This window comes from Tachyglossus aculeatus, chromosome 1, assembly GCF_015852505.1.
Source record: "Tachyglossus aculeatus isolate mTacAcu1 chromosome 1, mTacAcu1.pri, whole genome shotgun sequence".
Lineage (NCBI taxonomy): Eukaryota > Metazoa > Chordata > Mammalia > Monotremata > Tachyglossidae > Tachyglossus > Tachyglossus aculeatus.
In genome coordinates this window covers 165,510,401-165,536,228 of record NC_052066.1, presented here as the reverse complement: position 1 = coordinate 165,536,228, position 25,828 = coordinate 165,510,401, and the positions used below count along the sequence as shown (strand labels likewise).

General features: G+C 42.1%; 1 protein-coding gene across 1 annotated transcript in view; it reads right to left on the bottom strand.

Moving 5' to 3' along the window:
* The window catches only part of SEL1L (SEL1L adaptor subunit of ERAD E3 ubiquitin ligase), an 81,755-nt gene that overhangs the window by 19,981 nt on the left and 35,946 nt on the right, over positions 1–25,828 (bottom strand). Inside the window, exons 4-12 of the mRNA XM_038752571.1 lie at positions 20,522–20,689; positions 19,860–19,965; positions 17,535–17,697; positions 12,844–12,897; positions 12,701–12,760; positions 11,245–11,326; positions 9,900–10,054; positions 5,920–5,976; positions 1,948–2,016 (exon numbers count right to left, since the gene is read on the bottom strand). Coding sequence (XP_038608499.1) covers positions 1,948–2,016; positions 5,920–5,976; positions 9,900–10,054; positions 11,245–11,326; positions 12,701–12,760; positions 12,844–12,897; positions 17,535–17,697; positions 19,860–19,965; positions 20,522–20,689 — 914 coding nt within the window. The remainder of the gene's footprint in view (positions 1–1,947; positions 2,017–5,919; positions 5,977–9,899; positions 10,055–11,244; positions 11,327–12,700; positions 12,761–12,843; positions 12,898–17,534; positions 17,698–19,859; positions 19,966–20,521; positions 20,690–25,828) is intronic.

Sequence of the window (25,828 nt, the reverse complement as noted above, 5' to 3'; positions counted from 1 at the left end):
GTAAGTTAAAGAGTTACCTAGAAACATCAAACTTCCTCAAAGTTAATGTTTCTACTTTATTTTTTCATTTTTAAATGGTATTTGGGAAACACTTACTATGTGCCAGACACTGTACTCAGAGCTGGGGTTGGACAAAATTCAAGTCCCTCATGCGGCTCATAGTCATAATCTCCATTTTGCAAATAAAGTTGCTGAGGCACAAAGAAGTAAGTGACTTGCCCAGGGTCACACAGCAGATAAGTGGTGGAGCCAGAATTAGAACCCAGGTCTTCTGACTCCTTCCTGGGCCCATGCTCTTTCCACTAGGCCAAGCTGTTCATGTGCTGTATTAGCAATGAAGCTACACAACACTACATCTTTTGCTAAAAACACATAAGGTATTAAGAATATGAAACAATCTTTACCACCATCAGATATGTCTTCAAAAATGATGTGTTTTTGAAATGGAGAAAATATATACTGATGCCAATAAAGAAAACAGATCATTGTAATATTCTGGTCAGCCCAAGAGAACAGCCTTCTTTCAATTCAAATTTTAAAATCATTTATTCAAAAATTAGCTCAATTTAACATTTGAAAAATGGCTAAGCCTCTTACAACAAAAGAATACAGGAATTTGCTCCCCAAGGCACTTACGTACATATCCGTAATTCGTTAATATTAACATGTCTCACCCTCTACACTGTATGCTCATTGTGGTAAGAGAACACAACTCTGTTCCACTGTACTCTCCCAAGCACTTAGTACAGTGTTCTGCACACAGCAAATGCTTAATAAATATGACTGATTGTTCCTAGATTCATATTTTTCTTCCCCTACACCACCTCAGCTCTTAAGCCCAAGGGCAGAACTGGATTCACTTCATGTTATGGCTACACCTCATTTTGAGGGAAGAAACTGAAGGCTGGCACAAAAGCTCTAGTCAAAAGAATACTGTTTGTTCCATTCCCATAAGGGCAGTGCTGGAATGAGGCTGACAGGCCAATAAGAAAAAGCAGGACTCAGAAACATACTAAATACTTTTTCCTCCTGAGGCAAGTCACCTTACACAAACCAAAGGAGGCTACCAATAGAGGGCAAGTTAAATGTAGAGCAAGAACTAAGGGGATTGCAAACAAGAACAACTAGAATTTCTACATTAAACAAGGGGGTTTGAAGTATTTCTTTGATAGGGTTGTGGAAAATCCTATTCAAAACTACTAGAACAATGTCAACTGGTGTTTAACCTCTGCTGGGGTCTTATTTGACTTTCCTTGGTGCAATGGCAGGATTTAATGTTATATCCCATCAAATGTAGTAATAGCATTTATTAAGTGCTTACTGTGTGCAGAGCACTATACTATGCACTATTTCTGACTTGATTACCTTAAGAGATTTTCAGTATATTATTTACTCAGCACCAGTACTCAGAAGAAATGACTGACTCACATAAAAGATTAATTTTACCTGAAAGTACAAGTTCAACCCAGTTAGCTTTAGGGTTTTTTGTTCATAAGAACTACAGATTGAAAAAAAATGGATGGATTTTAACTTTGGATCTTCCAAAACACAGCTAAAGGATGGCACATTTTATTTAGAAAGTTCAAAAAAAAAAAAAAAGGCAATTTGGTCTGTTTTCTTCAAATGTGAATTTTTCATCCTCACAATGGAGGGAAAGCAAATTGATCATGGAATTTTATGGTTCTCGCTACCCCAATTCTCCCGACAATGTGGGAGTAAAATGAGTCAAGCTGCACCCTGTCAAGAGGAATTTAAAATGGCAAAGGACAAGAACTGTTTTCAATTCAATATTCAAAGAAAATGTACCAGGCAGCTATTTGGGGGAATGTTTCACTTCCAGTTGATTTTTGGCAAAAAGAAGAAGTGGGCAGCCTACTGAGAATGCCCAATTTGCCATAGCAAGTCAGCATTGCATAACACACATTCAGCATACACCATATACCATACCTTTCCCAAGAAAGCCATAGCGTGAGAATTGCCAGCATTGGCTGCCAGATTGAAGTAGTCAAAAGCTCGCTGAAAGACAAGAACATGAGAAAAATTTTAGCTTCTATAGTTCTTGGGGAAGGGACAGTCAGATGCCATATCTGACCACTAGTGTTAATCAAATGCCCCAACCTTATTCTAAGCTTAATTGTTCTTGCAATGAAAAATGAGATTGGGCACTCACTCTTCTATAAGTACATGGCCAAAATTTTTACAAACTCACCCACATAAATCCTGCTAGAATGCAAACTTCTTGAGAGCAGGGAAAGGGTCTACTGACTTCTACTGTACTCTCCCAAGTGCTTGACAGAGTACCTTGGCCAGAGTAAGTGCTCAACAAATACCTGCCACTGACTGGCTGAAAAATACAATGGAAAGATGATGAAGCTCAGTCAGAATAAGCAGAATTCCTTTTTGCCTCCCCAAAAGATATACTGACAGATTGGTGGAAAAATCAAATCCCACTCAGCTGTTGTAAAGGTTGATTTGGATATCAATCCATCATATATATTGAGTGACTATGGGCAGAGTACTCAATTAAGTGCTTGGGAGAGTACAACACAAAATAATTATAGCACTAAAATCAGCAAACAGCTGCAGGAATAAAGTGGAGAAAGGTTTATAGCTACACTTAGTACACTGAACTAAGCACTGGGGTGGACACAAGCAAATCCAGTTGGACACAGTCCCTTGTCCCACACAGGGCTCACAGTCTCAATCCTCATTTTACAGATGAGGTAACTGAGGCACAGAGCAGTGAAGTGACTTGCCCAAGGTCACATTGCAGACAAGTGGCAGAGTTGGGGTTAAAACCCACAACCTTCTAACTCCCAGGCTTCTGGTCTATCCACACCCTGCTGCAATGTAACAGAGTTGGTAGACCTTTCCCTGCCCACAACAAGCTTACAGTATAGAGACGAGCTTAGAGGCAGAGTTCCCTTGCACCCTACCTCCTGGCTGACATGGAGTAGCAAATCTAGCTTGGCATATAATGGAGCGTGCAAAGACTCCACCTATTTTAATTTCCCTTTCCCACTCTGCTAGCTGGCACTTTTAACTGCCAATATTTTGTACAGCAGAGGTGAGTACCCCATTCAATATAAGCGTACAAACTGGATCCTGGCAACAGAAGGGTAATACTATACTAATTCTGGTACTAGTTAAGTGCTTATTATGTGCCAAGCCCTGTTTTAAACACTGGGGTAGATACAAGTCAATCAAGTTGGACACAGTCCCTGTCCCACATGGGGCTCACATTCAACCCCCATTTTACAGCTGAGGCCCAGAGAAGTTACGTGATTTGTCCAAGGTCACACAGCAGACATGTGGTGGAGCTGGGATTAGAATCCAGGTCTTTCTGACTCCCAGGCCTGTCCTCTATCCACTAAGTCATGCTGCTTCCCTTCCCTTCTGCTTAGGCTGAGTTCCCCAGTGACTGTATCCAACCTGATTATTTTGTATCTATCTCAGTGTTTAGTACAGGGCTTAGCATATAGTAAGCACATAACAAATACCACAGTTATTCTGGTTATTATTTTCACTGCTGTGCTACCCTCTGAAATCACCATCCTTGGCCTGAATAGGTCCTGACATTTCTGTTTTTTCCTTGCCCAGTTAGTCTAGTTGTGTGAAGGAGAACTGCATTTTTGTTGTTGTTGCTTTGTCTTTCATTTTCTATTTTTTGCTTTTCAGAAGTGGAAAAGACTCTGTGACCCTCACCAATTCACCCTGAACTTCATTCTGAATGACAATTTACACAATGGGGGAGGGCAGAGTGGTGTCCATTCCGGTCGAGATCTCAAAGACTCGCTCTTCTATGATCACAGATGGCCTCACTTTGCCCCCAGCTGTCTTGTAATGTGTGCCACCAACCAATCTTATTTATTGAGCACTTTACTGTAATAATGATTGTATTTGCTAAGCGCTTACTATATGCCAAGCACTGTTCTAAGTGCTAGGTTACATACAAGGTAATGAGGTTGTCCCACAAGGGGCTCACAGTCTTAATCCCCATTTTACATATGGAGTAACTGAGGCACAGAGAAGTTAAGTGACTTGCCCAAAGTCACATAGCTGATAAGTGGTAGAGCCAGGATTAGAACGCATGACCTCTGACTCCCAAGCCTGTGCTCTTTCCACTGCTTCTCAGTGCAGAGAACACTAAGTGCCTGGGAGAGTTCATTCAATCATATTTATTGAGTACAGAGCACTGTACTAAGCACTTGGGAAAGCAAAGTATAACAATAAACAGAAACATTCCCTGCCCACAGTGAGCTTACAGTAGAGAGGGAGAATAATACTAAGTTCCAAAAATTGTTCTAAGTGCTGGGGTAGATACAAGGTAATCAGGTTGGACACAGTCCCTGGCCCACATGGGGCCCACACACTTAATCCCTGTTTTACGGATGAGGTAACTGAGGCATAGAGAAGTGAAGTGACTTGCCCAAGCTAATACAGCAGACAAGTAGCGGAGCTAGGATTACAACCCATGGCCTTCTGAATCCCAGACCTGTGAGAAGCAGCATGGCTCAGTGGAAAAGAGCCCGGGCTTTGGAGTCAGAGGTCACGGGTTCAAATCCCGGCTCTGCCAAATGTCAGCTGTGTGACTTTGGGCAAGTCACTTCACTTCTCTGGGCCTCAGTTCCCTCATCTGTAAAATGGGGATTAACACTGCGAGCCCCCTGTGGGACAACCCGATCACCTTGTAACCTCCCCAGCGCTTAGAACAGTGCTTTCCACATAGTAAGCGCTTAATAAATGCCATTATTATTATTATCCACTAGGCCATGCTGCTTCAAATTATAATTGTGGTAATTTGTTTAGCACTTAATATGTGCCAGGCATTGTCCTAAACGCTGGGGTAGATACAAAACAATGGGGTTGGACACAGTCCCTATTCCAATGGGTCCCAAACTCTTAATCCCCATTTTTCAGATGAGGTCAATGAGGCCCAGAAAAGTGAAGTGACTTGCCCAAGGTCACAGAGCAGACAAGTGGCAGTGCTGGGATTAAACTCAGGTCATTCATTCATTCTTTCAATTGTATTTATTGAGCACTTACTGTGTGCAGAGCACTGTACTAAGAGCTTGGAAAGTGCAATTTGGTAACAGATAGAGACAATCCCTACCCAACAATGGGCTTACAGTCAAGGCTCTTGCTCCATCCACAAGATTACCAATTTAGAGTTGGGAGACATGCTCCCTGCCCACAAGTTTACAGTTTACTTTGCTAGGCACCAGGGGACTGGCTAGGAGAGTGTGGGTAGCCCAATGCACACATCACCATTTCTGTAATAATTCTAATATACGTCCTGTGGCTGGGAGGAAATATCTATTGCCATTAAACCACTGAAATCTGAGCAGTGCTCACGCCCAGTAGCCTGAGACCAAGAAAAGAGCATTAGTACAATTTCATTGTCAAAGTCTGCAGGTGAGTCTCAAGGACACAGGATTAAGATTTTGGGCCCCATGTGGGTCACAGACTCTGTACAACCTTGTGTCTACCCCAGTGCTTAGTACAGTGCCTGACACAGAGTAAGTGCTTAAGAAATACCATTTTTAAAAAAGAAAAAAGGTACCTCCTAATCTCCATTTTACAGATGTGGAAACAGTCTCATGGAAAAATAGAATGCCTTGCCCAAGGTCACACAGCAGGCAAGTGGTGGAGCTAGGATTAGAACCCATATCTCCTAATTCCCGGTCTACTGGTCTTTCCTTAAAGCCATGCTGCTTCTCAGACTATGAACAGAAGGATGTAATGCTTTAATATTTGTTCCTAATAATGAAATGAACGTACGTTGGCATCAAGCTCCTGCAACTTGCACCCCAGTTACGAATAACATGTAGGTCTTTTTTCAGAATTGCAGTTATTCCCTCTCTCATCCCTTCCAGATACTCCTGCAGAAGGATAACTAAATGCAGATAAGCCAGTTACCTGGTGATTTTGTTCCACACCCCGTCCTCCATGCAAATGGAGTTGTCCAAGACCAACCTGAAATTTAAAGAAAATAATTGGGCAGGAATGCTTGATTGGATTTATATTACACAACTAAAACCAGACCTGAAACACAATGCAAGAGTATTCAAACATATAAATCTAGTTCAATACACAGAGATGAGAAGTTTTAAAAAGACAGACTATGAATGATGCTATAGTAATTCAATAAACCTACAATTTTAACCAAGAGCAAATTATTTCCCTTTTCATATTCCCATACCTTCTGGGATCAATGCGGCAGGTCACAGACGGATCCATCTATTTGTAAGTGCTTAGTACAGTGCTCTGCACATTCATTCATTCATTCATATTTATTGAGCGCTTACTGTGTGCACAGCATTGTACTAAGTGCTTGGAAAGTACAAATCGTCAATATATAGAGATGGTCCCTACCCAACCACGGGCTCATATGTTAAGTGCTCAACAAATATAACTGATTAACAGAAGAAACCTAATATTGTAATTATCACTTTTTTTTACCTCCACAACAGGAAGCTGGTGAACCATCTACTGTATTTAATTGCCACCACAGCTTAACTACCCCAAACTGATTTTTGAGAAAATAAAACACTTAATTGTTAACAGTGACAGCCATGGGGAACAAAGCAGGTGGGGATTATTAATTCATTAAGAATGTCCAGGGCCACGACAGGAGAAGCAGAGAAGGATGAGAACTCCAACTATACAGTGGTGTTGGGGAGAGTTAATTCACTGAATGCTGAATGTATGTGGCATTTGGGGCAGAGCAAAAGAAGTAAGGAACACAGTCTCAGGTGCACTCTTTCCTTATCAATAAATCAACAGTATTTATTGAGCACTTACTGGGTGCAGAGCACTGTATTAAGTGCTGGGGAGAGTACAATACAACAGAATTGGTAGACATACTCCCTGCCTTCAAGGAGCTTACAGTCTAGAGGAGGAGAGAGACAACAGATTAGATATGTACATAAGGGCTGATGGATGCATGACCAATTATCAAGGGCTTAATAATAATTATGGCATTTGTTAAGCACTTACTACGTGCCAAGCACTGTTCTAAGCACTGGGATAAATACAAGGTAATCAGGTTGTCCCATGTGGTGCTCAAAGTCTCAATCCTCATTTTACTGATGATGTAACTGAGGCACAGAGAAGTTAAGTGACTCTCCCAAGGTCATTCAGCAGACAAGTGGCGGAGCTGGGATTAGAACCCACGACCTCTGACTCCCAAGCCCGTGCTGCTCCTCATTAAGCTCCTCACATCTTAATGGAGATGCAGAAGGGAGAAGGAGTAGGGGAAAGAGGAGTACAGGAAATAAGGGCTTAGTTGGGGAAGCCTGCTGAAAGGAAATGTAATTTGATTAAGTGTTTGAAGGTGGGGAGAGTGACATTCTGTCACATATGACCAGGGAGGGTGTTCCAGGCCAGAAGGAGGACGTGGGCTAGGGGCCAGATAGATAGACGAGGTACCCTGAGTAGGTTGGCTTTGGAGGAATGAAGTGTGAGGGCTGAGTTGTAGTACAAAATCAGGTAGGAGTGGGAGAGCTGTTTGAGGGCTTTAAAGCCAATGATAAGAAGTCTCTGTTTGACTTGGAGATGGCTGGGCAACAATTGGAGGTCCTTGAGGAGTGGGGAGACATGGACTCAACTATACTTTAGAAGAATAATCTGGTCAGACCAATAAAGTATGGACTACATGGGGGAGAGACAGGAAGCAGGGAGGTCAGCAAGGAAGATGATGCAGTAGTCAAGGTGGCATATGATAAGTGCTTGGAAGAACGAAGCAGCAGTTTGGATGGAGTGGAAGGACGGAAAATAAAAATAGTAGCCATGATCTCTGCTCCCAAGGAGCTGACATTCTAGTGTGGAAGACAAACATTAAAGTTATAGGTAATGGAAGGGACTGACTACCATGATAAGCACTTAAGGGCTGTGGGGGTGAGGTGAGTAAATGTAAGCTCGCTGTAGGCAGGGAATGTGTCTGTTATGTTGTACTCTCCAAAATGTTTAGTACAATTCTCTGCACAGAGTAAGCATTCAATAAATATGATTGACTGACTTAGTGGGTGGCAGCAAGTGCATGGGCAAGGCAGTAGGGAAGGAAAATAGAGTGGGATGAGGGTGAGAGCTTAGTCAGGGAAGGCTTTCTAGAGGAGATATGATTTCAACAGGGATTTGACGATGGGGAGAGTGCTGGTCTGTTGGATATGTGGGAGGAGTTCCAGGCAGGATGGAGTATGTGAGCAATTGGTCCACGAGACTGGGGGAATGAGGTAAGACAAAGGGAAAGTACATAGTAATAATAATGATAATCACTGTGGTATTTGTTAGGACTTCTTAAAATGTTTTATTTATTAAGGACTTACTATGTGGCAAACACTGTTCTAAGTCGTGGAGTAGGTACAAATTAATTAGGTCAGATACAGTCCCAAGGAGCTTCCAATCTAAGCAGGAGTGAAAAGTGGTTTGGAATCCCCATTTTGCAGTTGAGGAAACTGAGGCAAAGAGAAGTTAAGTGATTTGCTCAAGGTCACACAGCAGGCAAGTAGTGAAGTCAGGATTAGAACCCAGGTACTCTGGCTCTCAGGCCCTTGCTTTATACACTAGGCTATGCTGCTTCCCAGTTCTGCCAAGCACAGTACTAAGCACTGGGGCAGATGCAATAAAAGGGTAGGGAGACAGGTATTTAATCCCTATTTTACAGATGAGGAAACTGAGGTACATAAGTTTAGTGACTTGTTCAAGGTCACACAGCAGGCAAGTGCCTGATCCAGGATTAGAAGCCAGGTACTCTGACTCCCACGCCCTACACTCTTTCTGCTAGGCCATGGCTAAATTGGCGTTAGAGGAGCAAAGTGTGTGGGCTACCTTCTTTTCTTCTCTTTTTTCTCCTGCTCCCCTTATTACAACAATCCATTGTTTTTTATGGTATTTGTTAAGAGCTAGGTGCCATGTTCTGTTCTAAGTGCTGGGGTAGATAAAAAGTAATCAAGTTGGACACAGTCCATGCCCCACATGGGGCTCACAGTCTTAATCCCTATTTTACAGACCCAGGGAAGTGAAGTGACTTACCCAAGGTAACATAGCAGACAAGTGGTGGACCCAGAATTAGAACCCGGGTCCTTCTGACTACCCATGCCTGTGCTCTATCCACTAGACTACACTGCTTCTCATTCCCATGTAATAACTCCACCCTTATTTTGGGGATGCACACTGTATGCAAAAAAATGGGGGCAATTTTGTGACTAGATTAGGGCATTTGTCAATTATTTTTGTTAATCCAGACAGTAATAATAATAATGGTATTTGTTGAGCGCTTACTATGTGCAAAGCACTGTTCTAAGTGCTGGGGGGGTATAGAAGGTGATCAGGTTGTCCCACATGGGGCTCACAGTCAATCCCCATTTTACAGACGAGGTAACTGAGGCACAGAGAAGTTAAGTGCCTTGCCCAAGGTCACACAGCTGACAAGTGGAGGAGTCGGGATACAAACCCATGACCTCTGACTCCTAAGCCTGTGCTCTTTCCACTGAGCCACGCTACAGCTAACACTACTAAATCTGAATATCACTTCAGGGGAGGCAGGAGTGGCTAATACAAAACACTTGAGCCTTAGACTTCCCTCAAGAAGATCATGCCAAACGTTTTGCTCTAAAGAAAACGCAAGTATAGGCACTTGAAGTGATATTGGTCACTTCACTACCTAGTAGAGCAGCAGCACCTGATGTCCGCTAGTTAGCTAATACAGATGGCTTATTCCTCTGTCCTAAGCCACCTCTTGCCTTTATTTTGTCAATGTCCCCTCCCACAGAGCCCAGAAAATGACCAAATAGAATTACACATTTCCTCCAAAGGCTGAATATGCTCTCAGCTCACCTCAAGTCCACCAGAATGAAAGGCAACACATGCAAGCCCTCAGTCTGGAGCTTTAAGCATACCTGAGCTTGCACGTCTCCCTTCTCTGCTAGGAACTGGTAATACTGAATCAAATCTTCTTCTAGCATGCCACTGGCCATCCCGGGATTCTCCACTTCATCAGGCAGGCGGATTCTCTGCACTACTGTGCCTCCCGTCAGCGAGATGTCACTGGCCACTGGAGTTGAGAAGAACCATGCAATAGACAGGGAAGTTGAAGGGAAAAAAACAAAAACACAAGAGACCTGTGATCTAACTACAGATGCCAGTGGTGTCTATACAAGTTTGGACAAACACACCTCGGGACTCATTTATTCATTTCTATTAAATGGAAACCACGGATTGGCTGCCTCACTTTCCCAACTCCTTCTCCCTTCTGCATTGCCCAGGCACTTGGATCTGCCCCTTTAAGCACTTGATATTCACCCCACCCCCCACCCCACAGCACTTATGTTCGTACCCATAATTTAACGTCTGCCTCCCCCTCTAGACTGTAAGCTCCTTGTGGGCAGGAAATGTGGCTATCAACTCTATTGTATTGTACTCTTCCACGCGCTCAGTGCTGCCCTCTGCACACGGAAAGTGCTCAGTAAATACCACTCAATGGCTAGTAGTGTATGGGTTGGCAAATAGAACACACGCCTTTTCAAAAGAATCCAAGTAAAATGGAAGGGGAAAACTAAGTATTCCTGCAAAAGTCAGTCCAAGAAGTATGCTACTATTAGGTCATGCTGCTTCCAGTTCATCACAGTAGGTGCATAAAAATTAGGTGCCACAGTGTAGGTAAGTCTGTGTAGACACCAATTTTACCTTTAAATGTTTCTTAAATCATATACCTCTACTCCTGACATGAGCTCTTGCGGAAAACCATTCCTCTTCCCCCATGGTTCCAAGCAACAGTTTTGCAGTACAGCCTACTCCTGTCCTCCCCAGGGATCTGCTTTCAGTCAGTCAGTCAACTGTATTTATTGAACGCTTACTGTGTGCAGAGCACTTAGTGCTTTGGAGAGTACAATATAACAATAAACAGACACAGTCCCTGCCCTCAACCATCTTCAGTCTAGAGGGGTCTTCAGATAAGTTGAAGAGATTCAGAAGAGACAGGAGCATCTGAACCAATGACGGCGCTAGAGATCCCATACTCCTCCTCATGCCGCCCACAACCCAAATGTTGCTACGAGCTAGCTTTAGTGTCCCTTGCCACAGAGTGCCACATCATGTCGGTGCACCACAGAATGAGAAGCAATTTTCTTACGTCAGCAGAGACACAGCTCTGCGGACTTAAGGCAGACCGATCTCCTGCTTAGGGAGCAGAATTACTCTCAATTAGAGAAATGGGAGAAGGAAGCAAAAACAAGGAAGAGATACCATGATTGGCTACAAGACGGTAGTGAGTAAGGGCAGATTCACAGCTCTGTAGGACCCCAATCCCAGCCCAATACCGGTAACCCTGAAAGAGAAAAAACAAACAAAAACACCATCATGAACAACAAAAGACTTGTAAGTTTCACTGGCACCTGCCACTGAGCTATTTCAATGAATAATAACCAAAACACTACCCTGGCTTCATTATGACTTCAGTCCAGGGAATTCATTAATTTGTTACTGCTTTTTTCCACAGAATCGCTCCAGGACAAGACCCTTGAGAATTAGGTGAGTGGCTGAGTCTGTCACTCCTCAGTTTGAAACCAAGGAATTAAGGGCAAAAGAGGTCAGGAGACCCACTAGGAGCACAAGCCTCTGGCCTGGAATGTCCCCCCTCCTCAAATCCGATAAACAATTACTCTCCCCCTCTTCAAAGCCTTATAGAAGGCACATCTTCTCCATGAGGCCTTCCCTGACTAAGCCCTCTTTTCCTCTTCTCCCAGTCTCTTTTGCATCGCTCTGACTTATTCCCTTCATTCATTTCCCCATCCTAAACCCACAGAACTTATGTACACATCCGTAATTTATTTACATTAATGTTTGTCTCCCCCTCTGGACTGTAAGCTCATTGTAGGAAGGGAATGTGTCTGTTATATTGTACTCTTCCAAGAACTTAGTACAGTGCTCTGCACACAGTAAGTGTTCAATAAATGCGCTTGACTGACAAACCTACATCAGAGTAGCGTTTGACAGAAAGCCACTATTAAGTTCTAATGCAAAATCCCACACTTTACATTAGACTAGCACCAGTAAGCCCTTTCTTTGGTATCATTTACCATTACCAGAAAGCCCAATCCTTTGCTTGGCATGTGCTTATCAATCTGAATGCACAGTTTTTGATGACTTCATTACTGTCCTCTAGACTGTAAGCTCATTGCAGGCAGGGAACATGTCTACCAACTCTGTGGACCTATATTCTCCGAAGTGCTCAGTACAGTCCCCTGCACAAAGCAGGTGCTCAATAAATAAATACCACTGAGTGATTGTAAAGTGTTTCTAGAAAACACATTCTACTCCTCAATAACATCTTTTCTCCCACTCAGAGGTACACTGTAATGAGCTAAGTTTTACGCTGGCCTCGATTTTTCAATTTTTCACTGTGCCACTAGGAAATACCTTTGTATTTGGGGGTGGGGTTCAGTATTTTAGATACAAAACCAAAACAAAACAACTTGCTTAAAGTCAGACATAATGACTTAGATGACCGCTTAGTGGGAAACATTTAAATTATTCACTAAGGTAAATAGATTTAAATCACCTGCAAAAAGCTGTCAGGATGAAAACCAGAAAAACCCAGAAGAGCCTGCAAATGACATAACCTAATACTGTTTGCTCTACAGTTTGTCTAACTTCCTTCTCAAGGAAACCCGTAACTCCCCAGATAACACAATTTACTCACCAAAACCATGTGAGCTATCAGATTGCCCCCGAGTGCTCCAAACGTATAATATACCAACGCCTGTGAAACAACAGACAGTTAACTGAATAGATACACATTTTTATCCAAGACAAGAAAAAGCATAATGAAGCTCTAATAGTTACCTTTGCTTGACTCGAGTTGACCCCAAGACCAGAGGCATAGAGAAAGCCAAGAGCCTGAAATTAAAATATGTGATAAAAAGAATGGGCTTTTAGTAACAGGGTTCTGAGTGAGGGTTGGCATAGAAACTCAGCAATAATGCAAGGACAGGCCAAATTTTAGCATTGTAGCTTGTGTTTATAACTCTGCACTGGAGACTGTATCTTAAGACCTGCAATTAAGACACTGAAAATTTATTTTTCTCTTGTGAGAACTCTGACTGTAAAACAAAGGGATTTCTTTTTCCTCCCCATTCCCTTCTCTCTCCCAGGGATTAGTATGACTAAACATGATTTCACCGGGTCTTCCATTTGAAAGCAAAATTTTAAATGACACACAATCTGTATTCAGAAGGATTTGGAAAACTTTTTCTCTTGATCTTCCCCTTCTGTAACACAAAAATATTCCTGGGATATTACATATTGTTTATTTCTGAATAGGGATAATACCTCCAGATGCTCCTCTCTTTTCTCTCTCTCCTCCAAAACATGGGGAGGGGGAGAAGTTGGAGGGATTACAACAGGAGGAGTTAAGAGGTGGCCTGTGGGTATGGCATTTGTGTTCAAACTTCAAGGCCCTGCTGAGAGCTCACCTCCTCCAGGAGGCCTTCCCAGACTGAGCCCCTTCCTTCCTCTCCCCCTCGTCCCCCTCTCCATCCCCCCATCTTACCTCCTTCCCTTCCCCACAGCACCTGTATATATGTATATATGGTTGTACATATTTATTACTCTATTTATTTATTTATTTATTTTACTTGTACATTTCTATCCTATTTATTTTATTTTGTTGGTATGTTTGGTTCTGTTCTCTGTCTCCCCCTTTTAGACTGTGAGCCCACTGTTGGGTAGGGACTGTCTCTATGTGTTGCCAATTTGTACTTCCCAAGCGCTTAGTACAGTGCTCTGCACATAGTAAGCGCTCAATAAATACGATTGATTGACTGATTGATCAAGTCTGTTTCTGGGCATAATTATGGAAATGCCTGCTCCTTGACTTGGAAGGATCGGGAATTATAAATGTTCCTAAAATGAAAAGGAGCGGGGTGAGATTAAATGGGGCAGGTGCAGGGGAAAGGAAAGGATAAAATTCACAATGAGGATATCAATTACATTTATTAATTGCTTATTGTGTGCAGAGTACTGTACTAGACACTTGGGAGAGTAAAATATAACTGTGTAACAGACACATTCCCTACCCACAATGATATTACAGTCCAGACGGGGAGCCAGACATTAATATAACTACATTACTGATCTGTAAATGTTGTGGGGTCAAGGAGGGGGTGCTAATGAATAAAGGAAGCAAAACAGAGTGACAAGAAATGGAGTGGGAGAAAAGGAAATGAGGACAGTTAAAGAAGGCCTCTTGGAAGAGATGTGCCTTCAGCAGGGCTATGAAGGTGGGGAGAGTAATTGTGGGATATGAAGAGGGTGTTCTAGGCCAGAGGCAGGACGTGGGAGAGCAGTCAGCAGCAAGATAGACGAGATCGAGGTACAGTGAGTAGGTTGGTATTAGAGAAGGGAAGTGCAAGGGCTGAGTTGTACGAGGAGAGAAGCGAGGTGAGGTGGGAGGGGGCAAGGTGATTGAGTGCTTTATAGCTGATGATTAAGGGGTTTCTGCTTGATGTGGAGGTGGATGGGCAACCACTGGAAGTTCCTGAGGAGTGGGAAAACATGGACTGAATGTTTTCATAGTAAAATGATCCAGGCAGCAGACTGAAGTATGGACTAGAATGGGGAGTGACGGGGGCAGGGAGGTGAGCAAGGAGGTTGATTCAGAAATCAAGGCGGGATAGGATAAGTGTTTGGATTAACGTGGTAGTAGTTTGAGTGGAGAGGAAAGGGAGGATTTTAGCGATGTTGTGAAGTTTAAACCAACAGGATTTAAAAACAGACTGAATAGGTGGGTTAAATGAGAGAGAAGAATCAAGGATAATTCTAAGGTTACAGGCTTGTGAGACTGGAAGGATGGTGGTGCTGACAACAGTGATGGGAAAGTCTAGGGGAGGACAGGATTTGAGTGGGATTATAAGTAGAGATGTCTTGAAGGCAAGAGGAAATGCGAGATTGCAGAGAGGGAGAGTTATCAGGTCTAGAGATGTAGATGTATCTGCACAGAGGTGGTAGTTGAAGCCACGGGAGCAAATGAGTTCTCCAAGGGACTGGGTGTAGATGGAGACCAGTGGCTTGTAAAACTACATTACAGCAAGATGCTCCTTGAAGGGTTTCAAATACAGAATTAAATTTCTTCCCAGAACAAGATAGTTAGGAGACTAGTACAGAATGCATATCAATCAATGGTATTTATTAACCACTTACTGTGTGTAAAGCACTGTACTTCACGTTTGGGGGAGTACAATGCAAAAGAGTTGGTAGACACATTCCCTGCCCACAGTGAGCTTAGAGTCATTTGTGTGACATTTGTGTGACATTTAACTCAGCATATGGCACAAAAAAGAATTCCATATTAGTTTTCCAGCAGCTCTGTGACAGGTCTTCTTTTAGTGCATGTAACTAAACTTAAACTTCTCTGTGCCTCAGTTTACTCATCCATAAATAGAGGATTAAGAATGTGAGCCACACATGGGACGTGGACTGTGTCCAACCAGACTAGTTTGTGTATCTGGCACATAAAAAGTGCTTAGCAAATACCAAAAACAAAAAAAGGGAAAACATATCCCATATGCATCCCATGATACATCCACATTTCAAAGAACATAGCCACATGGTATTGTGGGCAATCCCTGGATCTAGATGTTTGCTTCACCTAACAGAAAAAATATATAGGATCTTTAGGGATTTCCATAAATAAGTAAAAGATGAGAAGCAGCTTGTCCTAGTGGATAGAGCATGGGCCAGGGAGTCAGAAAGCCCTGGGTTCTTTGCCACTTGTCTGCTGTGTGACCTTGGTCAAGACACTGAACTGCTCTGTGCCTCAATTTCCTCATTTGTAACTGGGGATTCAATACCAGCTCTCCCTCTTACTTAGACTCTGAGCTCCAAATGGAATAGGGACTGTGCCTCACCTGATTATCTTATGTCTACTCCAGTGCTTAGTATAGTGCTTGGCACAAAGCAAGCACTTAATACCATTAATAAGCTATAGAAAATAATGCAGTATGCACAGTTCTATCATGTCATGTGTTTTCACTAGATGTACAGGCTACAATGCTATTACAGAATGTTTGCTTGACAATGTTATTAGGGCATACCAACATGTCAGAAAAAAATAGCTTAAGCACATTGGGTGCAGCACTGGAAGGGAGAGTGCTACAGCACACAATTTTCTTAATTTTCTTAAGGTTGGGTTTTAAAGAAAGCATTCTTCACATTATAGGAGAACTGCGTTTCTAACAAAAAAACCCAACTTTCACGTAATCAGTCAATGGAATTTGAGCACATGCTATGTGCACAGCACTGTACTAAGCCCTCGGGAGAGTCCAGAGTTGGTAGAAACAAATATGTACAGACTAGAGAAGCAGCGTGGCTCAATGGAAAGAGCACAGACTTGGGAGTCAGAGGTCATGGGTTCAAATCCTGGCTCCACCGTCAGCTGTATGACTTTGGGCAAGTCACTTAACTTCTCTGTGCCTCAGTTACCTCATCTGTAAAATGGGGATTAAGACTGTGAGACCCATGTGGGACAACCTGATCACCTTGTATCCTCCCCAGTGCTTAGACCAGTGCTAAGCACATAGTAAGCATGTAAACTATGCCATCATTATTATTATTATATTCGTTACCTGTATCGTGAACAAAATACTGCCTTGAATCTTGATGCAATTAATAATAACATTGGTATGTATTAAGTGTTTGCTTTGTGTCAACATCTGGGCTAAAAGCTGGAAACAAATCATCCTACTCCGCCTAATGTGGTCTGACAATGGAAAAACACTACATTCAAGGCTAAGGGACATTTTGTAGCATTCCACCTCATGGTACACAGCTGTTAAGATTCCCAATACTTTTTGATTGCCTTGAACAGGATTATTTTATCTTTGGCTAGTTTTATCTTACTCAAATTCTACACTATAAAGAACAAGTTAATTTTTGTTTCAACCAGCTTGTCATTTAAAGTTTTTTTTTAAATGCATGAGGGTATGTGCTTCTAAACTAAGCCAAGCCAATTTCACTGTAAAACACATTCAGATCTAAGGTTCTGCTAGAACAATTGTTAATGTAATAAGCTGCAGTAAATTGTTGAAGTTGATGGTAGCCTGGTCAGTCAGGACTAGTTGTAATTGTCAACTTTAGGATACTACCTCACAACTGCCAGGAGTCACACTGACCAAGAAAGTAGATGGTCAAGAGTTATTTTTCTTAAGGTTAAGTGCTTAGTACAGTGCTCTGCACACAATAAGCGCTTAATAAATACCATTGATTGATTAAGGTTAAAGTAGGTTGAATAGAAGTCGAATAGCAGATCAATAGTCTTACTTTTTGTAAGGATATGAAATGGAAAGCATGAAAACAGATCTTTTGAACATCCCCCTCTAGACTGTAATGTGGGCAGGGAATGTGTCTACCAAGTCGGTCACGTCGTGCTCTCCCAAGCACTTAGTACAGTGCTCACAGTAAGTGTTCAATAAATATGACTAACAACAGCCTGTCATGACAGTATTTATATAATAAGATGTTCCTAAAAACATGCTTACCATTTGCCCTTTAGGAGACCCCTCTTCCGTGAGTTTCTCGAACAGCTCTTTAGCTGACTGGACATTCTGTTTCAGGTAATCCCCAAACAAAAAAGCATAGGACACTTTCTCCATTGCTTTGGTATGGTTCATGTCTGCAGCTTTCAGAAGGTACTGATAAGCTCTAAAAAGATGCACAAAACATAAAGGTTATGATCTATGATAGAAAGCAAAAAACTAAATGAACTCACAAAAATCGGAGGGTCAAAATCAGCCCCATATCATGTAAAGTCAACAGGCACTTCAGTCATCTCAGAGTTGAGATGACAGAGAGTATACACATAAAGTATAAGGGTATGATTTTCTGAACATCTAAAACCAGAATGCTCTGCATATCATTATAATACCTGATAATGCTTCTCAAATATTAAAGTCCACAATGAAATACAGAACTCAGAAAGAAAACTAGAGGGACATGCTAATTCTGATGGGACTAATGAAGGAATTATTGCAATGCAATTACTGATCACTGCTTTCCAAAAATTCTTTCATCATGGGGACTAATGCCATTTGAAATTCTAAGACAATTGTTTCCCAAGTGGAGATCTTAGATCCCCTAAGGCAATCCTGAGATTGTGACCCCAGGACTGTGAACTGCTGCAAGGCCTCAGGAGGCTTTTGAAAGTCTGAAGCGAAGGGGTTTTCTTTGCTTCAAGGCACCCTGCATGAAGAAGTGCATTTGGAGGCAGCAAAAAGACCACATCCACAAATCAGTTGGGAAAAGACTGCAGACCACCACATACTGATTTTTTCCACCACTTGGATCAGCATTTCTAAATATTGTGAAGACAGCATATTTAAAGCTTTGGGGACAGAGAAGAAGAGAGAACTCTCTGCTGCAACACAGAAGGCCTTTTGTCCAACTAAGAGGGGATGCGGCTCAGTTTCCAAAAGACCCAGAATTCCCCAACAGCAAGGACAGTAACTGTAAAAAATTAATAATTCCTCAGGACTGTTAGGAAAGGAGAATTTTATGAGAAAAATACAAAAATTCAAGCTTTAATATTTATGTTAACTGTCCAAATTCTTCTCAGGCATAGACACTGGAGACATAATAATTTTTAAAAGGTGGTATTAGCTAAGCATTTACTATGTAATAATGATGATAATAATAATAATAATAGTATTACTATGTGTCAAGCATTGTACTAAGCACTGGGGTAGATAAAAGATAATTAGGTTGGAAATAGTCTTTGTCCCACACGGGAATCACGGTCTAGGTAGGAGGGAGTAGGATTTAGTAAGCATGTAAGTAAGCTCCACACTAAGCGCTCAAGGAAATTCAAGATAACCACATTAAAAACAGTTTCTGCCACACATGGAACTCACAGTCTAAGCGGGGAGGGAGAACAGATATTTTACCCCCTTTTACAGATGAGGCTACTGAGTCACAGAGAAATTAAGTGATTTGCCCAAAGTCACACAGCAGGCAGGTTACAGAGTTGGGATTAGAACCCAGGTCTCCTGACTCCCTGACCCATGCTTTATCAATTTTCCCTAGTGTTTCTTAATGGCTTTAATATTCACTTTCAATATTTAACAAGTGTTTTGACAAGTCAGTGAAGACAACCATTGTATTGCTCCCTCAATATACAAATGTCAAAGACAGAAGACTCAGCTGAATAAATCAGAATGAACTTGTACATTTTCCTGCAGCCCAATTAATTATTTTTTCATGTTTGCAAAAGGATTTTCTCCCTCAGGTAGGAACTGGAATGACTTTACTGCATTTGTTTTTATTTGCCTACTTCACAGAATAATGAAAGCATACTATTCTACCCTATTAGAGTTTCCTTCTACAGAGATGTTCGTTTTTAGCTATTTCAGGGTAATTGCTATAGCTAATGAGAGCTATTTGAATTCATTCTATTCTGCCGCCCTAGTACCTCCACCTAGAAGGATTTTTCTCCAAGTTCAGCTATGACATGAGGTTAAAAGAATGTACGTGTAACAAGGACCTGATTTTTCAGGATTTTCATAGGCCTCCCCTAAATCTTCCAAAGAACAATTGTTCTGAAGCAGGGATACCTCTAGGAGAGGGGGTCAAACAGGACTACTGCCTTAGGCCACTCAGGGAAGCAAGGGGAGACTGAATGTGGCCATGCATAGTCACTGTTATCCCCCTGTCTCCCCAACCTGGGAGGCTGGGAGCCCTTTACCCCATCCTGAGGATGTTTTGTGAGGCATCCACTGCCCAGAATCCCTCTACATCACCTGATCATTTTCCCCAGAGATAGCCTATTTTTGTAATTAAACTAGAAAGGGAGGGGGCAGGACAATGCTTACTCTTTCTTCTGAGCCTTTTTACTGCTTTCATTTAGAATTTTCATTCCAATCTGGTACAAATCTTCTGCTTCCTGCATCTGCCGTCTCTTATTAGCTTGTTCTTCAGCTATGAAGGAAGAAAACGGGCCACTTAAGTTATTCAATTGTTTCACTTCATAGCAAAAGTTGCTCCTCCACACTCTTCAACACTCAGGATCTCCTCAAATGCCTAGAACAGTGCTAGGCACACAACAGGCTTTTAATAAATTTATCAATCAGTACCACTGGTACCTAGAAAGCATCTAATTTCAACAATTTCCTAAACATTATTTTACAACACCAGCTGCGTAAGCATTGGACAAAAGTGATTTAAAAAAGAAATGAATCGGTCATTCATATTTATTGAGCGCTTGCTGTATGCAAAGCACCATACTAAGTGCTTGGGAGAGTACAATACAACAGTACTGGTAGGCTCGTTTCCTGCCAAGGAGCTTACACTCCAGAGGGGGAGACTGACATTAATATAAATGACGAAAATAAGTGCTGTGGGGTTGAGGATGGAGTGAATAAAGGGTGCAAATCCAAGTGCAAGAAGAGGCTCATTTGAGGAAGTGGGTCGTATTTGAATATGGACAGGGAATCAGAATAGCCATAAAATGGAATCAACAGATAGTGATATGTACTTTCACAGAAGCCCCACTTCTCATCGCTCTTGTAGTCATAGGTCGTGGCGCACCACAGCCTGCCATCTTCCCTGCCATCCGCTGTGCACTCTGCATACTCCTTCTCGAGGAAGAGGAACGGGAAGTGACAGGGCTCCCCATCCGCTGTTCCTGCGATGGCAGTCAAAACTAGGGAGAACAAAGTAGAAAAATGTTCATCGGACTATCCCACAGTCAACCTTTTCATCCATTATTCATATTTCTTGAGCACTTACTATGTGCATAACACTGCACTAAGTGCTTGGGAGAGTACAATACCACAGAATTAGCCGACATGTTCCCTGCCCATAACGAGCTTGCAGTTTAGAGGGGGAGTCAAACATTAATATGACTAAGTAATTTACAGACATTAATATGAATAGATCACTAGAAAAGGGTCCACAGAACCCAAAAGAATCCAAACAAATCCCTCCCATATGCATCATTATCAACATACAGAAGTATACACTAATATCCCTTCACCTGAAGTTAATTCCATTTTCCTAACGATGATGATGTTGGAGTATTCTATCGCAACTGACGGGCAAGCCTCAGTCAAGAAAGCTCTGGAACCAGGCTCCTAGTCAGTGTCATTTGCCACTTTCATTCATCCAGTCATTTATTCATTTATTCAATTGTATTTACTGAGCACTTACTGTGGGTAAAACAGTGTACTAAGCACTTGGGAGAGTAAAATATAACAATGAACAGGCATATTCCCTGTCCACAATGAGCTTGCATTCCTGCCAGTCTTATTTTTGCCATGGCTGATACCAAAATGGACAGAGTATGGCCAACAATGAAGACAGCGAGGCGGGCAAAGTAGCTTTTTACATAATTAAAAAACACACCAATTTCATCTCTTTTGGACAAATTGATTCTGCCATTAACTGCTCAGACTGCCCAGACTCCCACCTATCTTCCCTGGCTTGGCTGTCCCCATTTTATGCTCATCTCCCCAAGAGAGGCCTATCTTTGCTCTCACCCTTCTCAGTCTTCCAGCTAGATGGTAATCTCCTTGAGTGCAGATATAGGGTGCACTAACTCTATTATACTCTCCCACGTGTTCAGTATGTGCTCAATAAATATTATCGATTGATGAGTCTCTAGCTCTTCTTGGCAACGGCCCTCAGGCCCTTGCCTTAAAACCTATGTGCATGTGTGTGTGTGTGTGTGTCTGTGTATTGTTGTGTATGCACCCGTACACCCCTGCCAGGCAGCCAATCACAGGCTAGGGTGAAATCTGGGAGTCTGGCAGTCACATCAACAGCTGAAATGAAAAAATCAGAAAGCAATCACAAGCCTGCCCTTAGGGATTATTGCCCACTGGAGAAGTCAAAATGTAAGTTACCCAAGCTAACAATTACAGTCCTTTCCACTTTGTGAAATTAACTCATTTGGGCAGTACACCTTGAGTGATTACCACAACAGGTAGTCTAGTTATTTTTGGCACCTTCTTGTGGAAAATGTTAAGAGCACAGGCAGAGTTGTCTTTCGAACTTGACAATTGTGAAAAGGGAAACAAAATTTACTGTAAGAGTCTACGGCAATTCCTTAATTCCAAAGACAAAACGGAAAAATAAAATCTGACTTTGGCGTTAGAAAAAGAAAGTCCATCATAAAATGGGTATTTGAGGAATTTCAAGCTGCACAACAGTCCTTTAAAGCGTGGGCAGCAGAGTGATACTCAGCAGTTTTTCTACCCTCTCCCAACCTCCATACCACAAGCTGAATTCCTTCCCCATTCCTGCACAGAAAGGGGAAAAAAACCCCCAAACCCAGGACCAAGCATGAAAGAATGACAGGAAAACAAAAGAAAGGAACTGCCTTCATTTTAGGAAAATTCCAGACAGAAAAACCCAAACTGAAACAGGACATCCTTCCCCTACATCCTGTAAAGAAGGAATCAATCAATCATATTTCTTGAGTGATTACTGTGTGCAGAACACTGTACTAAATGCTTGGGAGAGTACAATACAACAATATAGCAGACACATTCCCTGCCCACAAAGAAAAACAATAATGATGATATAGTGGAATTTGTTAAGTACTTACTATATGCCAAGCACTGATATCAAGCACTGTTTTAAAGAAAGGGACAGATAAAAGGTAATCAGGATGGACAGACTGTGAGCCTCACATGGGACAGCGATTAAGTTGGAGGGTAGGATTAAATCCCCATTTTACAGATGAGGTAACAGACACAGATCAGTTAAGTGACTAGCCCAAGGTCACATATCAGACAAATGGCAGAGTCAGTATTAGAACCCAGGTCCTCTGACTCCCAGGCCCATGCTCTCAGAGTCTAAGGCAGTTTGGCTTCAACATAGGTCACCCTGCTTTGGGAATAATACCATACTTTATAATGTCCATATTCACTTTAACACTCCACATGCCACTTCAAATCTGAGTACGTCTAATACAGCATTTCTCAAACTGCAGCCTGACAGTTTTGCTTTGATCAATGCAGTTTAATCTCCCCTGCCCCCGGGTGCTAATTTACAATTCTTACATGCCTGCCTTGCTCAGAAAAAGGGCTTCATTCAAAATGATACACAGGCATCGTCAAAAAAAAGATAAAAATACAAAATACAAAATGTTGAATTAAGACCTTTTCTCCAATTTGGACATACCTTAATCTGGGCAAAAAACTTTTAATATCTCTCTCTCTGCCAAAGTTTCTTTCCACCTACTAAAGGGCAAAGTCCCAGCTAAATCAGCATGTTTTCTAAGAGGACATGTTTCCTCTACCCTTCCCAAGTGCTTCTAGGACACTGAAGGAGGAGGCTGGCTCTCCTACACCACTAGACTGTAAATTCCTTGGGGGCAGGGATCATGTCTTCCCTCTCTACCATTATCTCCCAAGTGCTTAGTACAATGCCCTGCACAGGGTAAGCACTTAAATACCACTAATTGATCAACTGAGTAATTAATGAAGAGCTCCTTCCCTCCCCATGACCCTCCAGCTCCCTAGAGGCAGGATGTATGCTTTTGCTCAAGGACACTTTGGAAAACCAAATTCTGGATTGTGATGTGCTGTTTCTGATCTCCTCCTGATTTGGACCATACCAGAAGAACAGTTCCCTGAGGTAATGTATTTGTCTCTGCTTAGAGTATTTATGTGGGGTAAAAAAAAAAAAAATATGGAACCTAGCTATAGGGGATGATTATAGTCCACAGGAGAACCCATGCCCATCAAAATAAGATTTCTCTGCCTTTACTCTTTGGAGAAGCAGTGTGGTCTACCTTGTTCTTGCCCGTCCCGCCACTGACCCCCAGCCTACATCCTTCCCCTGGCCTGGAATGCCCTTCCTCCACACATCCGCCAAGCAAGCTCTCTTCCTCCCTTCAAAGCCCTACTGAGACCTCACCTCCTCCAGGAGGCCTTCCCAAGCTGAACCCCCTCTTTCCTCTCTTCCACCCCATTCCCGCTACCCTACCTCCTTCCCCACCCCACAGCACTTGTATATATTTGTACAGATTTATTACTGTATTTATTTTACTTGTACATATTTACTATTCTATTTATTTTGTTAATGATGTGCACATAACTTTAATTCTATTTGTTCTGATGATTTTGACACCTGTCTACATGTTTTGTTTTGTTGTCTGTCTACCCCTTCTGGACTGTGAGCCCGTTGTTGTGTAGGGACCGTCTCTATATGTTGCCGACTTGTACTTCCCAAGTGCTTAGTACAGTTCTCTGCACACAGTAAGCGCTCAATAAATAACTGAATGAATAAATGAATGAATGAACAAGCAGAGGACTGAGAGTTGGGAGACCTGACTGCTAACTTTGGCTCTGCCACTTGCCTGCTGTGTGCCCTTGCGCAAGCCACTGACCCTCTCTGTGCCTCAGCTTCCTCATCTGTGTAATGGGGATTAAAATCCTGTTCTTGCTCCTCCGTAGTTTGTGAGTCCGATGTGCGACAGGGACTGTGCCTGACCTATCATTTCATACCTGCCCTGGCACTTAGTTCAGTGCTTGCCATACGGTAAATGCTTAACGAATACCATAATTGTTATTACTAGCTCCAATACATGCCTTTGATGTGACCTCTTCTCACTTTCTGCCTTTAGACTGTCAGCTCATTATGGACAGGGAACATGTCTGCTAATTCTGTTGTACTGTACTCTCCCAAGTACTTAATACAGTGTTCTGCTCATAGTAAGTGATCGATAAATACAACTGATTGAATTCCGCCCTTACTGCCACGACTGTATATACGACAGCACCTGTATATATGTCGGTACATATTTTTTTTACTCTATTTATTTATTTATTTTATTTGTACCTATCTATTCTATTTATTTTATTTTGTTAGTATGTTTGGTTTTGTTCTCCGTCTCCCCCTTTTAGACTGTGAGCCCACCGTTGGGTAGGGACTGTCTCTAGATGTTGCCAATTTGTACTTCCCAAGCGCTTAGTACAGTGCTCTGCACATAGTAAGCGCTCAATAAATACAATTGATGATGATTGATGATTCCACAGTCTCTTGGTGGCCCAGAACAACACACGTTGGAAGGCCAAAAAGCATTCCTGATCTGCTGACCTAAAAATAGAAATTGAAAAAATATACCCTATCTTAATAAGGCTGGAGGAATGGCCCTAGCTACTCTAAATCCCTCTGTCCTGCAACACCTCAGCCCTAACTCACTTAAATTCAGCTCATGGACTCACACATTACTATGCACTTTTCTCCTGGTCAAAGGGTCCAAAGCATAATTACACAAGTTAGCTTATAGCGATAATTTATTTTGGCCATTAAAAAACTTGTTTTTGCTAAACACTGGAGTAGATAGAAGGAAATCTATTCAGAGATAGACCTCACCCCAAATGGGGCTCATAGTCTCAAAGGAAGGGAGAGGAGGAGAGGCATCATATCACTATAATGTCAAGAAGTCAAAGCAGGCGGAAGTGACATTCCCCAAATCATACAGCCACCTAGTGAGAGAGCTTTGGACTCTGGATCAATCCCTCACTAGGTTGGCGATAATGATAAAAGAAGATTATGGTATAAACTAGCAGTACTCTGTCTCCATTCCATGAACTGTGAAACTACTCCCCTGACTACTGTACTTGAGACGAGAGTTACGTAAAGGTCTTGAGAGCCTTTGCTGTGAAAGAGCTAAAGCTGCTTTTCAGGGCAAAGAGAATCGTGGGGAAAAAAAAAAGTCCAGGCTAACAACTTCGTGTTTTGGGACTCCTGATTCTTCTCAACCACCTCCAGTGCCCCCGAAAAACAAAAACAAAAAACAAAAAATAAATCTGTTTCCAAAATTTCAGAA